The 17,152-nt window shown below is 36.8% G+C and overlaps 1 protein-coding gene across 1 annotated transcript in view; it reads right to left on the bottom strand.

The window, feature by feature from the left end:
• Window positions 1-17,152, bottom strand: part of LOC124775997 — a 141,996-nt gene that overhangs the window by 99,224 nt on the left and 25,620 nt on the right. Inside the window, exon 4 of the mRNA XM_047250838.1 lies at window positions 1,641-1,909. Coding sequence (XP_047106794.1) covers window positions 1,641-1,909 — 269 coding nt within the window. The remainder of the gene's footprint in view (window positions 1-1,640; window positions 1,910-17,152) is intronic.

Raw genomic sequence — 17,152 nt, 5'->3', positions numbered from 1 at the left:
GTACTTTGCTGGTAGCTTAGTCTACTTTTAAATTTACTTTTACACCTTCTCTATGTGGCAAGCAGCAGTTTGTCTTATTCCACTGTTGTCTCTACCATGCTGTGTGCTTGTAGGTGAAGCTTAGTGCTTTGAAGATAGTCACAAACAGGCAAAAATAAATATAGCACTTTAGAGATAAAATAATAATGAAGACAATAAGCAGATTATTCTGTATAACAATATATATTTATCAGCTGAGACATTTATTCATAAGAAAAATGAAAAAGGAGGTGACTATAACAGTCAATTAACAATTATTCTAGGAACTGAATCTAAATTCCTGTTAGCTTTTATAGTTCTCTTATATGCAGCATGCAGACTGAATCATTTATCTACTTTTGTCAGTTTTACCTGACTTTCCCTTATTTTTGAAATTGTGAAAAAGAACCCTTTTGATTCAAAAAGATCAATTCTCAGAAACTGTCATTGATCTATTTTAGCAGTCTCATAGCTGTTTTTTACTTTGACCAACTTTTTGCTCATTATGCCTCATTGCCTACACATTGCTTTATCCATTTCCATAAAATGAGGTTGCAAGAATTATTGTGACATACTAGTAGTGATCAAAGATAAACTGACAAATCCTTCCTTGAATTTTAGTTTTGCTATTTATGTGAGTACATTGCAAATATAACATTAATGAAAGTTATATGAAAGAAACAATACTAGCAAACAAGGATATATTTTGCAATAGGCTTAGAGTGAAGATATTCTTTTACAGTCAACATCTTGGTGGTTCACATAGTCTAAAACAGGTGATGCATTAATTTGAGGTGAGGAGAGGCCAAGTGCATTGCATATTGCAGTGAACAACCTCATGACTGACAGCAGCACAACCATTGTGATTGTAGTGTTGAGTGAAACTGGATGAAATGATAAAGACATTGAACATTTCACCTGGTATCATGTGCACTATTTCAAATGATTATTTGCATGGGATAACTCTGAACAAGCACATGCAATAAATTTTAATGGCTGATTAGAAGTAAATGGGTGAAAATGAGAACTTCACTGACCAGTGACACAGAAGAGAGAGATGTATCTCAGTGTCATATTTACTGGTAATGAAAGCTGAACTCATCATTACTGTAACAAACTAAACATGCAAACAGCTTTGGAAGAAGACACTGTTCATCAACATATTAGGAAGCCAAGGCAGTTGATTCTGAAGTTACAGTAATGGCAGTGGTGGGCTTGGAAAATAATGTGGGCATTAATATTGCAAAAATGAGGTTCATGCCCAAATGGGACACTGAATGTCTGCATCCTTTAGGAAGCCCAAATCTCATCATCTGTGTCTGATCACTCCCTGCTTGTTGAGACTAGACCCATTCAGAAAGAACTTTGAATGATCACAAGTTGTTTTGAAAAGTTTGATATGGTGCTGTTGGCAATGTCAAAAAGATGTTTACAGTATGTCTTCCAGGACTGGTAGATAATGGAGCAATATACAAAATTATTGTGTGTTTTAACTCTACATTCAAGTAATGTTTTATTTATCTGTTAAGTGAATAGGGACAAACCTCTCTCTTGTTATCTACTACTTGTAACAGAAAACTTTACTTTAGAAGAATATTGTACATTTAATGACAAATACTCACATTACTGTTATTGGAAATGGAAAGTCCATTTTATCAATGGATTCTTTTTCCACAGCTTTCTCCTGAGGAGGCTTAATTTCTCCAGAAGTGTTTGAAGGAGTAGCTTGCTTGGCAGTATCATTAGAAGCAAATTCATTAGCAGCCGCTGCTGCAGTAATATCACGCCTTATTCTTCTCTGTCTGTAAGACTGCATATTTGAACAGTCTGTACTTTCACTGCCTCTTTTGTGAAATTCAATTGAATCGGACAACATGAAATGGAGAGCACACTGTAAAGGGCAAGAAAACCAACAATACTTTAAAAAATTCAATAGACATTCAGAAACTTGGAAGGAGAAAAGAAATCTATTATATATCAACAGTACATCTTAAATGTAATTTTAAAAATAAACATATAGTAAGTGCTCATTGTATCTCAGTGTTGAAGAGTCTACCTGTCACATTTTGTCAAGAGTTGAAGCAAAGCAGCAGTTTGATATATGACTAACGTACTGGCACTTTGCAGTCAAAGTCCATGTCAGAAGAAAATATTACTACAGACTGTCTATGAATATTAGGTCACTGATCACTGCTGTAGTGCTGAGGCACAACCTGACACACACATCATATAACTACATGCATAAAGGGAAAGAAAGAAATTAACTTCAATATTTCGCACAGTTGGAAGAAAGCAGCATTAGATTTTCAAAAGAAAGAATACAGGAGAGTATTTTTTGTGAACAAAAACTGTTTCTTTCACTGACAAGGGAACGTCACCAATTTGATGTTATATTTTAAGGAGAAAAGAACTTGCTAGAAATAAGCCCCTGAAATCAATCCTGTGCAAATGTTTGGGCCATAATTCTGACAGTTTGCAGTTATGCTCTTCTGGATGTACAGGTCTTAAATGGATAGGCACACCAGTTGTTTGTAACTTTCCCTGCCCACTGCAACTACCAAATGCTCAAGTACGAAGTGCTGTATAGTGGAGTTACTAAGAGGTTCAGTGAAGTGAGTAAGAGTGTGTAGGCTTCCACAGTCGGTGTCATTTTGAATAAAATAATTGTGAGTGTTCAACCATATCATTTTAAAACACTAAAGCAACTGATTGCTGATGTTTTGGCTGACTTGCTACAGTCCTCTTCAGGACAGTTAACCACCCTTAAGAGGACCACTGTCAAGTTGATCGAAACATCAGTAATCAGCTGCTTTACTGTTTTAAAATGATGTGGCCTAACATCCAAAATTATTTTATTTGAAGTGAGTAAGAGGTTTGTGTTCATAATGTTGGTGAACCAATCAGTGACAGTAAGGCTCGTCCACAAACAGTGTGGAAAGAATGTCAAATAGCAGTGTTTAAAAATAGAAGAACAAGGGTTTCTAACAGTCATGATTGGTAAGCATCATTAAATACAGCAATTCTACTAACATTTATCCAAGGGAAATGAAAGTGTATGGGGCTTCCTTCAAGCTTTTATTTATACATTTTAGTTCCATTGCAGAAATTTTATATAATTTCATGAATGAATATGTGCTGCTTAAAGAGCTGTAGTGGACTGAGTTTGATATTTCTCTACATGAAGATCATGATGGTGAAACTGAGGCTTCCCTTTCACCACAGTCATATTCATCAAGCAGCTTCACTGGTGCAATAGGCCAGGATACAAAAACAGGGAAATAAGTGGTGACAAAGCCTGCTGTGGATTGAGTGACAAACAACTGATGTGCCTGAGTGCAAGAGTGTTTAAAAGCTGTACATTTAGAAGGTCATAACAGCATGCTATCAGAATTATGGCCTGATTTTTCATGTGGGATTGATTTATGGGACTGACATCTTGTAAGTGCACTTTTCTTCTCCTTAAAATATGAGGCTGAGTTTGTGATGTTCCCTCATAAGCTGTGCAACCGACTTCATAGATAAACTACCTAACAAACACATGAAAAGGAACATGCTATTTAGAAGATTGCTGCATTCACAAATAAGCAGGTGGACTAGTCAGTACTTTCCTCAAGGAGATGTAACTCACTGTACTGCTAATCAACAACACATGATAATAGGTAATAGATATCCTGTCCTTTGGAATCACAGACATCTTGTTCAACATAGAAACAGAAATTGATTTGGGAAGATTTGTCAGGGAAATAGGTTACTATGAACCTGGGTTAAAGGCAATTCACATTGTCTGAGGAGCAAGGAAGGCAAAGATCTTTGCTAAGAAGGACCCATATATTATGAGGAGAGTTTTGTCTCCCTGCCTCCTTACATATTATATGACTGAAAGTGCGTGTGCGGCGTTTCAATTTTATTATTTATAAAATCACTCAACTGTTGGGTGGCACCAATTTCAGGTGAACATAGAGACTAAGTCAATAATGAATTTCACCAGAATTTTCATAAAAAAATTCCAAGATTTCTTACACAGTGCAGAATATTTCCTCTACTTGATATCCATTCACAGTTGAAGCACCAGTACATGTATTTAAAAATAAAAGTGCAAACTACCTCTAAGCACACATTTATAAAAACCATCAGTTGATCTACACATGGTTAGTTTTATTCTTTGGAAGGCTATCAAACAGAACATCCACTTACACATCTGACAACTACTAGCTTTAACCTGTTTAGCAGATGAGAAGGACTTCATCTATTGTGGAGCAGTGTCAGCACTTTTGTCCCACTGCTTTAATACTATTTCATTGTTGGTGGAGCAAAAGCTTATTGACAGTAACAAATCAGTGCTTAAGATGAGTTTGATTCTTTTTACAATACTCCTGAAGTTCTTTGATTATATATTGTTCCTTTGTTTTTGGTCAATACTCAACATTTGTGGAACCACACCATACCCAATATTTTTTCATATTTAATTCTTCAGGTCTATGGTATCGGTTATTTTGTGGGAACATAACAAATTATTATTTGTATTTCTATATGCCTGTAGAATGTTTGCCATAGTAATGTTGACATAATAGTGTCATTATCTTTGGCATTTAACAGCTTATTGACAGTTGTTGTTACTCTATTGTTGTTTTAATTTGTTCTCAGTTGTGTGCAAGATAAAAAAATAAACAAGTGGAAAGGTACATGTTAACCTGAGTCTTTAATGAACTCAGTGTGCAACAACTTCATGCAGCTATAAACATTGTCAGAAAATAAAATAGCATGACATGTTCAAGCATCATTATGACACTTTCATAGTAATGATGAATGCTTCAAAATAATTCACCATGATTTGATAGAGCCAATGCCTCCTTCTGATGAAAATACATATTATTTAACATACATCAAAGCAGTTACGAAATGGCATTTTTCAATTATTGGGTCACTAGATTTGAAATATTATTTAACATGCATCAAAGTAGGTGTGGACCAGTGTTTTTCACTTGTTGGGTCACTAGATTTGGAATGCCATACCAACAGTGACCAACCAAGGAAGACAGTTTAACTCTGAGCTATTCCACACAATTTCAAAAATATGTGGCTGTATCCAGACCCATACTATGACATATCATCCACAATCAAATGGAAAAATTTAAAGATTTTATCACACACTTAAAGCAGCTATCTATTCCCATGCAACAGCTAAATGGACTCAAATAATGCCTGTAATTCTTCTTAGTCTTCAATGCTCCACTGGAGAGAACACTAATGTTACAACTGCAGAAATGGTTTATGTCTTACCCATCAGATTACCAGATGATATTTTTCACAAGTATGGCACAAAACTATATGCAGTCTTACCTTAGTTTGTTTCACAACTGAAACAGTATATGAATCATTTGAAACTTGTACAATATCCCCAAAAGGCAAAGGAAACCCTATTTATAAACAAGGCCATCACTAACTCAGCACATGTGTTTGCAAGGGTTGACCAAGTGAACAAGGCATTAGAGCCTCCATATGAAGGCCCATCTGATGTAATTGAAAGGATCCCAAAATTTTTCACATAAAAGGCTGGATAAAGCATATCTCCATTAACAGATTAAAATATGCATACCTGATTAATGAGAATGTTAAACAGCACGGAAACCCTCCAGTTGTACTGTCAGAGCAGAGCAAACTATCAAACTCTATAGCGGGTGAAAAACCAAGAAACAACAAGATCTGGTCATGAAATTCGATTTCCAGAAAGATTAGTTGAAGTTCTAAACTGACGATGGTACTGAGAGAGGGGTGATGTGTGAACAGGAAAAATTACTATTTGTATACAAATTACTATTTGTATTTGTGTGTTTGTAGAATTTTTGCCATGGTAATGTTGGCATAATAGTGTGATTATCTTTGGGATTTGACAAAAAAGATGGTTGTCACTTTATTGTTTTTGTAATTCAGTATTCATTGTGTGCAATATAAAAAATAAGCAATGAATTCAGTGTGTAACAATTTCATGCAGCTATAAACAATGATCATACAAAACTATATTGTACACTTTCTCAATATTTCCATTCATGATAGCAGTTTTGGAATGTTCTTTGAGTGGATCACCTTCAAAATAAGAAAATATCTCAGCTAATGTGGCCATTTCTTAGCTGTTGAAAATGAAAGGAACAAACATCATTATAGCTGTCTGCCAACTAGATATGAATTTCTGTTTGTGATGAACTACCGACAGCAAAGAATTGTATGTTGGCATAAAATTTCATTTTATCCACTTGTATGAAACACACATAAAAAACTACTTTAAAAACCTATGGAAAATTATTCCTTAGATAAAACTGACATTTTGGTTGTTCCCCAATATTTACCAACATAACAAAAAATTGGATTTCATTGATGTTAAGCCCAGCTGGGTACTAGCAATTTTCTCCTTGCATCGGTGCCTCACAGAGCCAGCTCCAGAAATTTTGCTGACACATGGAAAAATTTCCAGTGCTGCCCCCCCCCCCCCCCCCTAAACACAACCTTGTGTTTTCAAACAAAGTCAATGTTTTTCATAAAGTCATTCATCCATGACATCTTATCTTCACATATCACACTTACTCATACATCTTTCTGATTTGAATACATCTTTAAGACCAGCACCCGGTATGGGGAATTATTACAAAGCTTTTAATATTAAAGCTTGCTTTTGGTGTTACAGGTTGCCCTGTAGGAACTGTTAAGCTATCATATACCGACATATATCTTTATTCATTTATTATACATTTTTTTCTCTTCTTTAGGGGTTTTCAGGCTGACATAGGTACGTTTTAATGTTGTGTCGGTGTATGGTAGAAACTTAACTGGCAACACTGCCACTAGCAAGATTTGCTGTTTTGAAAGATGCACCTAGGATGATCAAATCCAGCACTTCATTTGTCAGCTGTTTCATAATTCTGTAGATAATTTCCAGTAAGACACTATGAGGTGGAATCCAAATTTTCAGGAATGGTGCTGCCATTTGTAAAGTAGGAGTAGTAGATCTTTGTACCGGTAGGTGGCAAGAGCTGCATATCTGATGAGTCAGTGTGTGGAGCAGCATTCAGCTGGAAGGATGTGTTGCGTGTCCACAGTGATTTCCATAATACTCTGTGTTTGGTGTGTGGCAATTTTATGATGGATCAGCGAACAGAATAGCGTGTGTGTATCAAATTCTGTGCGAATCTCAGGAAAAGTGCTACAGAGACCATTGCAATGATTCAACAAGTGTTTGGGAGACAAAGCAACAATTGTCCCAGTGGAAGAGCCCAGGTTCTCCAAGACCCAAAAAAGCAAGACAGGTCAAGAGCAAAGCGAAGAGCATTATTGTTTTCTTTGTTACCTACGGAATTGTGCACAAAGAATTCGTCCCACCCAACTAAACAGAGAAGTCTGTATACTACTGTGATGTTTTGCAATGGCTCCATGAAAACGTGTGGCAACAACGGCCTGAACTTTGGTTTCAAGGGGACTTGCTGCTGCATCACAACAACGTGCCCTGTCACACGTCCTTGCTCACCAGAACCTTTTTGGCAAAAAACAACATGGTGGTTGTACCCCACCCACTGTACTCACCAGATCAGGCACCTTGTGACGTCATGCTATTCCCAAAACTGAAACTCAAGTTGAAAGGCCATCGGTTCAACACTCTAGAGAGGATTCAAGAAGCATCGCTGGCGGTGATAAACATCCTCAAAGAGCAGGACTTCCAGAAAACATTTGACCAGTGGCAGAAGTGCTGGGACCAGTGTGTACATGTGGATGGCAACTACTTCAAGGGTGATGGTGACCATTAGTCCAGAGGTAAGGTTTTCAACAGATGGCAGCACCAATCGCGAAAATTTTGAATAGCACCTCAAGACTCCATGAATGCTTTGTATTTCAAACTTATTGCCACACTTCTTATTTTAGGTTAAAAATTTCATTGACTTGTTTAATTCATTGTTCTGGAACCACATCAAAATGTAAGATTTTTCCACTCGCAAAAACTTGCCGCCCTGAACAGTGGAACTGTTTGCTACCCCATACAGCTGGCCATGGAGCCTCATAGGACTAAATTAGTAAGCACAACAATTTTAAAACTTTGGTCCAAGTACATGGAAGAATAACATCATAGTCAGAATGTCTATTTTTTATTGTGAAGAACTGTTTGTTTTGGTGTCACTTTCTTTCTTCCTTTTTATTTACTGATATCATCATTTTCCCTGATACTATACCTCAATACCTTCACTCCTGTAACAATGATCTTGCTATAATCAAACAACAGTCCCACATACTTCCCCATCATTCCTGCTCAACCATTAATATAACCCTTGACAGCTTCATCTTAAGAATTCCCATTCCTGGCTGCAACCCACCTATCCACCAATTTCTCTTTAAATTCCAAACTGATCAGCCATCAGCCCTTCCCAATTTATCCTTGAACTACACACTGCCACTCTCAACCAACACTTCTTGAAGAAAAGTGTTCACACAACTTCAGTTATTACTAATACACCAAGACAAGTACAATAACAGGAATTATAGTCTCATATCAGTGCAGCATAAGAAAAATGGCCACAAAAGGTTTTATGTGATAAGAATGTAAAGTTGTTTGTAATTTTAAATGTGCAAATAGTTAACCGAGATCAATTGTTTGGTCATACGCGAAATCTCCAAATCGCAAAGGTTTCAGCTCAAACAGCAACAAAAATGAAATCTTATCATGAGGAAAATTCAGTTCAGAAAACTAATACATCATGATACAGAATTGTAACCAGTACATACCTTCAGCAGGTGAAATGATTAGTACTTCTGACAGAGGTATATAAAAGTAAAACTGACAAGACTCTCATAGCTTTTGGAACTAATAGTTTCTTTCCCACAAAAGAGAGAGAGAGAGAGAGAGAGAGAGAGAGAGACAGAGAGAGAGAGAGGTACATTGGGGAAAGCTAAAAAGGAAGGGCAAGTCACTCAGACATGATGGCTAGATGGCCATGAGAGTAGAAGTATGTGATGCTAACTTGAGAAGTAGTTACAGTTATGCGGTTAAAAAAGGAGTTTGTAAGAATTGTAATGTTGAAATAACAATGCTAAAAGAATGAATTGCAAGCTTACAATTCACAGTCAGTGTTTTAAGAAGCGATATTGATTCACTCAAGAAAGAAAATCGGGATCTACGATCAAAGCCAACACCAAGTGAAGTGATGCAAGTCAAAAGTAATAAATCATCCAAGTGGACAAAAGTGTCATATAAAGATAGTTTTCCAACTGCAAAAAGAACAACAAATTCTGCTAAAACTGTCACATTTTCTGATAAAAACAAATATCATGTTTTGCAAACAAATAATTGTGAACTTGCAAAAATCAGTAAACCAAAAATGAATAGCGTTTTTGCAAGAAATGCAAACAACAAACACATATAATCATGGAAAAAGTGTAGTTTGCTATTACTATCAGACAGTCATGGCAGATATCTGTCCAGCATGCTCCATGAGAAAAATCGTGACATAGCAGTTACTAGTGTAGTGAAACCAGGAGCGGGATGTAAAAATGTTGTAGACACTAACTCTCAGAGAAAATTAATGCAGGAAAATGACTTTATCATCTGTATAATGGGTTCAAATGATGTGGCAAAAAATGAAGAAGAGGTTTGCATGAAAACGCTGCAGAATTTTCTACAAGCTAACAAATGCAGAAACACAGTAGTTGCCGCCCTGCCTCATAGGCATGATCTAATTTATAGTTCATGTGTAAACAAAGAAATTCAGAAAACAAACATTAAAATAAGGAAACAGTGTTATTAATATACTAAGTGCAATGTACTGGATATAAGCAAGCACGGAATGCATTTCTACTATGAAGGGAAAAGGTTTATTTGTGATCGTGTTAGTGAAATAATTACAAAAATGACTTCTAAGGAATAGAACAACCTATCAACTTCCTGTACATCCTTCCAACAACAGTGAGTGGACACAACCTGCTAGAGCAAGACAACCACCATCAAGAAGTGAGGATGTTTACTGGCCACAGATGAAGAAATCACCTCCATAGTTCATCCCAGAAGTGTTCAGATTAAAATGAAAGGCTTTGTAACCTGGGTTCTGAGTAACTGAATCCACTTTCCCTTCTTCTGCTTTTCCCCCCTCTCTCCGCCCTGATGAAGAAACAATGTTCCGAAAGCTAGGATACATAAATTTTCTGTTCTGTTTTGTTTATCTATCAGCTGTACTGAGCTGAGGTAAGTACTGGCCAGCCCCTCTATCTCTTTGTTAGTATTTGTTAAAATGAAAGGAAGGCAGAGACAAATAAAGATAAGTGATGAATCAGTTATGCCAAGCAGAAACCCCAAGTTTATAATTGTCCATCAAAATGTGCAGTCATTACAAAACAAAATTAATGAGCTAGAGGTATTACTGTCAGATCAATTAAAACAAGTATCTGTAATGTGTTTTAGTGAACATTGGCTAACTGATGAGATGTTAGCAATCACAAGTATACAAGGTTATGTTATGACATTTGTTTCTGTAGAAAAATATCTACACATGGAGGAACATGTATATTTGTGAAAGACAGTAACCGCTATTGCTGCCTAAAATCTTTTGAAAATTTAGGAAAAGAAGGCGAATTTGAAATCTCTGCTGTAGAACTAACCTCAATAAAAATGATCATAAGAATTATAAGAATAATGGAAGGTGTAATGGAACAAAACCTGTAGACCACTCTTTAAAATGCTAGAAATCCTACCACTTCCGTGTATATATGTGTATGAGATAACCGTGTTTGTGAAAAAATATTCAATGGAAAATCCTACTCTCTTCCATAAAAATGAAAATATCCACTCCTATAACACCGGGGAAAAAGGAGACTTTCATCTAAGGCTCACCAACACCACCCTGAATAAAAAAGGAACCTTGTATTAAGGGAAAGTTATTTATAATAAACTTCCCCCACAAATTACATCAATAAATGACCTGGCAAATTTCAAGTCAACCGCTAAGGCATATTTGACTCATCACTGCTTCTATAGCATCCATGAATTTCTTCAGAAAGTTCACTAATGATTTCTGTCTTTATCTTAGTGATGTATCATATAAATGTTACTAGAATTTTAACGATTTATGATGTAAATGTTACTGTAATACAAATATTAATCTGCCAATACAGTACATGCTCTTTATTTTTGTACAATAATTGCTCTGATATTGTAACTCAGTGATCATCTAATGTAGAAATAATTATATTAATGCTAATTTAATATTATATTTTGTTATACACTGACTTGTCCTACATCAGAATGTACTATTTGTGTACTATGTGATTACCACGACCAATAAAACTCTACTCTACTCTACTCTGTGGCAGACAAAAGTGAAGAGGAAGGCATCATGGAGAGTACAATATCCACAAATAGTATATTAGTAAACACTGTGTCAGCTTGAGTCCAGAGAAGATAAGGAAAGAGAGACAAGTAAAGCAGATTAGAGGGAAGAGAAATGAATAGTGCTATTAAGAACAAAAATTAAAAAGAGAGGATGGAGGATAACGTAGACGAAAAAGTAATAGTAATAATGAAAATAAATGAGGCATAATGAATAAAGAAAGTAAGAGAATAATGAAAAAGTATTGATGGAGGGGGGTACAAAATAATCAAGACTTAGTCTAGGAGGATTTAGGGGCAGGAGCATGTGTTGGAGAGCAGAAAAACTTGTATTTGGTGAGAGGAACCAAACAGACCAGGTGATTTAGTAGGCACTCAGGTCCGTTGAGTCACGCTGTATGACATGTTCAGCAGCACGGTACTGGGTTTTCCCAAGGTGGACAGATATATTCCCATAGGCATGACCACCACGAAACTATCTGAAAATATGAATGGACATTTATGGGCAAACCTTAAATTATTATCTCCTTTCCATTAATTTAATCCCTTCCTATTTATTTATTTATTTATTGGCCCTGTGAATCTAGGACGGTACAGGGTACGAAAGATATTGGACCATTCATTAATTACAATACACATTCCTTGATTTTTTTTCTTTTTTACAGGCATCATTTTAACAAAAGGTAAAATCATACAATATTTTCTGACTCTACACATTTTATAAAAACGGTCTTAATCAGTGAGGCAGTTGTGTTATCCTAGGTATTCCCTTACTGTATAGAAACAGTGCTCAACCAAGTAATCCTTCACAGTTGATTTGAATTTGTTTAAGTTCATTATTATTTCTGTGGATTTGGGTAGTGCATTATACAATTTGATGCCAGGGTGGAGTATGCCTTTCTGTAATAGTGCTGTGTTTGTCTGTTGTATATGTACATCATTTATTTGTCTTATGTGGTAGCCATGTACAGATTCATCACAAGTGATGCTTGGACTGCCATTGTTTAGTTTTTCTTACATAATAATTACTCTTTTAAATACATAAATACATGGAAGTGGTTGTATTTTATTTTCCTAAATAGTGGCTTGCATGATGATCTTTGATCTAACCCTTCCATTAATCTAATATCTTTTTCTGCAATCTAAATGATTTCTGACTAGCTCCACAATTTCCCAAAACACTATACCATATTTCAATATTGAATGAACATAAGCAAAATATATGGTCCTGAGATTATCGTATGATATACAATTTCTTATTACTCTCATTACAAAACATGTTTTGCTCAGTTTTCTGTTTACATAGTCCACGTGTGTATCCCATTTCATGTTGTCTTGAATTCATATACTGAGAAATTTTGTACTCATGTTTTTTCAGTTTTTTGTCCACTTATTTCTACAGGAGGATTAGCTGGTGTCCTATTCCGGGTGGTGAAAATATCCATTGCACAAGTTTTTTCCAGATTTATAATCAAACTGTTGACTCAAAGTATTATACTATCTTCTCTGTGATGGTCTTAAAGTCATTTTCAAAGTCTTCTTTGCTACTTCCTATAATTATATAATTAAGATGCTGGCATCATCTGCAAATTGATATAGCTTAAGTTTTTACTGGTTATATGTAAACTGTTGACAGGCGAAATACCCTCAGACTTCAAGAAGAATATAATAATTCCAATCCCAAAGAAAGCAGGCGTTGACAGATATGAAAATTACCGAACTATCAGTTTAATAAGTCACGGCTGCAAAATACTAACGCGAATTCTGTACAGACAAATGGAAAAACTGGTAGAAGCCGACCTCAGGGAAGATCAGTTTGGATTCTGTAGAAATATGGGACCACATGAGGCAATACTGACCCTAAGACTTATCTTAGAAGCTAGATTAAGAAAAGGCAAACCTACGTTTCTAGCATTTGTAGACTTGGAGAAAACTTTTGACAATGTTGACTGGAATAATCTCTTTCAAATTCTAAAGGTGGCAGGGGTAAAATACAGGGAGCGAAAGGCTATTTACAATTTGCACAGAAACCAGATGGCAGTTGAGTTGAACATGAAAGGGAAGCAGTGGTTGGGAAGGGAGTGAGACAGGATTGTAGCCTCTCCCCGATGTTATTCAATTTGTATATTGAGCAAGCAGTAAAGGAAACAAAAGAAAAATTTGGAGTAGGTATTAAAATCCATGGAGAAGAAATAACGTCGAGTATAGATTTAAATGTCAGGAAGTCGTTTCTGAAAGTATTTGTATGGAGTGTAGCCATGTATGGAAGTGAAACATTGACAATAAATAGTTTGGACAAGAAGAGAATAGAAGCCTTTGAAATGTGGTGCTACAGAAGAATGCTGAAGATTAACTGGGTAGATCACTTAACTAATGAGGAAGTATTGAATAGGATTGGGGAGAAGAGGAGTTTGTGGCACAACTTGACAAGAAGAAGGGATCGGTTGGTAGGACATGTTCTGAGGCATCAAGGGATCACCAATTTAGTACTGGAGGGCAGCGTGGAGGGTAAAAATTGTAGAGGGAGACCAAGAGATGAATACAATAAACAGATTCAGAAGGACGTAGGCTGCAGTACGTATTGGGAGATGACGAAGCTTGCACAGGATAGAGTAGCATGGAGAGCTGCATCAAACCAGTCTCAGGACTGAAGACCGCAACAACAACATGTAAAATGTTTACATATAGTAAGAACAGACTTGGACCCAATATGGAACCTTGGGGAACTCCATGTTTCACCCCTAATAAATCTGACTGATGAGTTTTGACTGTCCCATTTACTTCATGTGTGCCGTAGAGACAGTTACAAAATTGTGTTACATGGTTGGTTGAGGTGTGTAAAGCTGCCATGCTCAGCCCTCTGCAACTATCAGAGAACTACTGATGCTGACTCAACATGGTCTTGCCTCCCTAGTTAATCACCAAATCCTGACAGATCACCCATCCAAATCCAACAATAAAACTCCATATCTTCACCGTTCGCCACCCCCCCCCCCCCCCTTACCATTCCCTCATATTCAAACCAAAAAGTTCATATCAAAATCAGCCAAAATCAATAAATCCTGTAATAAAATCAAAACAGTCTGGGATGTAATAACTGTGTCAGCAACTCAAAGGCATTCTTTTCAGTACTGATGATAAACATATAAACAATCAACTGAGAACTGCAAAAAACCCAGTGACGATTTGTAAGTGCAGCTGAGTGAATAGGCTGCAATGATTCCTTGGAAAATGATGTGGGGATACTGGAAACACCATTTATAATATCATATATGAGATAAATGAGGCCCCCTTAACTGGAAATGATGCAAAGAAAACCATTATCTGTTAAAAAGCAAAGGATCATGGGGCAAAATCATACAATGGAATAACAACACTATGAAAATGATAGACTGCTGCTCAACATGTATACCATATTTACTCGAATCTAGGCCGCACTCGAATCTAAGCCGCACCTAGAAAATGAGACTCGAAATCAAGGAAAAAAAAATTCCCGAATCTAAGCCGCACCTGAAATTTGAGACTTGAAATTCAAGGGGAGAGAAAAGTTTTAGGTCGCACCTCCAAATCGAAATAAAGTTGGTCCACTGTAATATGAGACACAATTTAGTTCGAATGAATGACGATGCAGCTACAGTAGTTTGGTTCTAGTCTTAAGCTTAGCAGTTAAGCTTTACCACGTAGCCATTGCTATGCGTCAGGTGCTCCGTCCGTATTTATAAGGGTACCATTCCTTTTTCACGTGCTTTGTCTGCTTTGAATTGATTGCTTTTCTTTGATCTGATAAGTGCCGTTCTCTTTGTTATAGGTGTTTACGTCACTCTAAGCTGAAAATGCATTACTGTACTGTGTCATGCATTGCTTGTAGCATTCTGATAATGAGGGTTTACGACCTGTCGCTGCTTGCGGCATGGCTTGCTTTTGTGCGCGCTACCGCCGCTTTTTTTTTTAAAAAAAAAAAGAGAGGAATCATCTCATTAGCGAATGAATGGCAAGAGACTGCTATTTGTTGTTACTTACACTGCTGCTTTCTTTATGATAGATGTTCTGAACGAGAGTTTAGCGAAAATTTTTCTCCGTTTTAAAATCTTTGCAGACACCTCTGTAGTACATTACATTCTGCACAGAAATTAGTCATCTTAGATTTAAAAATCTTGTTAATTGCCATGCTTCATTTCTGACTGTATCACTATTAGGTATAAGAATAATACGAATATAAACATGACATGATATGTATATTATTCCGCGTTTGCTGTTGTCTCACTCTAGTTTCGTAGTTTATTAGGCAGACAGGATTTAAATGAGATAGCAGCAAACACGAAAGAATACATGGAAAATGTTTATATCCGTATTAATTTTATGGTGAAGAGAATACTGCATGTGATTCACGATTCATAAAAGTTTTTATTAGCAATGATCTCTTGTCACAGGTAGGTAAAAATTTAGAACGTAGAGTTGGCCATATTGACAAACATCCCAAACAGTCTTGCCAGTCGGATTTTTGTAGTACATTGAAATGCTGCTACATTTGAAGATGAACAATACAGAATTTGTATTTACTTCGTTGGATAATGTATGAAAATGCAGTGGTCGAAACTTGGGGCGGAGACGCCAGTATTTATCTTTGTTCCTGCAAAGCATTCTTGTGTAGCGCTACATAATTCAATGGCAGAAGTTAGTTGTGGCGGCACCTACCAACATTTTTCAGAACTTCCGCTTACTTTACACTCGATTCTAAGCCGCAGGTGGGTTTTGGGACTACAAAAACCGGAAAAAAGTGCGGCTTAGATTCAAGTAAATACGGTAGGAGCACTGAGTCACAGACAGTCACCATGAGAAAGATTGCTAAACATTTAAGCTTTTGGACACAAAAGTCATTCTCTTGAAATAGAAAACATTTGCTGTCACTCGAATACAACTCATACACACATGACCACTGCCTCCATGTGCTGCAGCCTGTCTATGATTGCCTCTGCATCTGATATGGGCAGAATTTGCTGGAGTGGTCAGTGAGGGTAAGCAGAAAGGGGGAGGAGATGGGGGGGGGGGGAGAAGAGATAGCAGGGTAGGGATGGATAAGATGCTATGCTGCACACAACACTTGGCTATGTGATTGCACAGATTGTTGGTGCAGCATCTCATGTCCCATGTCTTCCCACTCAAGTATTTATTCCTGACCTGCAAACTGATCACACTTCCTCCCTCACCCTGGCGTATTTTTGCATGTGATTTTCTGTACCTTTCTTTGTTGAAGTCTGTACTTAACCAACAACCCCCTCCCTCTCTTCCCTTGTTCCAGCATGCACATACTGACCTCACCTAATCCAGTTACATCCACTGCCTCCTCTCTTCACACATACCCAACTAGTGACTTGCATCCCATTATTAATGTCTTTTACTTTTCTCTTTGACCTTATGGTGTTTACATATTGACTTTAGTTCATTTTTGACTTTCACTATAAGCGCTACTCCTCAAGTTTCACTTTTTTTCCCTACACTTCATCCATTTAATAGTTTTTGTGATTTTTTCCCACATACTTCTGTGCATTTTTTATCCTCGTTCTTGGATCCTTGAACATGCCATCTGCACCGATAAAGAAAAGTTTTCTTATCTGCAGCCAGAATGTAGTCCCACATGCTGTTCCTTCATGTTGCCTAGCTTATGAAATCCCCCAAAAATCGTCTCACTATCAAATTACCTATATTCAGCTGCCACCTTCCTTCCACAATGACCACTATCTGTCTCTATAGTCCTCACCAACTTAGTCCTGCAAAACC

This window comes from Schistocerca piceifrons, chromosome 2 (assembly GCF_021461385.2).
Source record: "Schistocerca piceifrons isolate TAMUIC-IGC-003096 chromosome 2, iqSchPice1.1, whole genome shotgun sequence".
NCBI classification, from domain to species: Eukaryota; Metazoa; Arthropoda; class Insecta; order Orthoptera; family Acrididae; genus Schistocerca; species Schistocerca piceifrons.
Note: the sequence above shows the minus strand (reverse complement) of the source record. Positions and strands in the feature narration are given on the sequence as shown.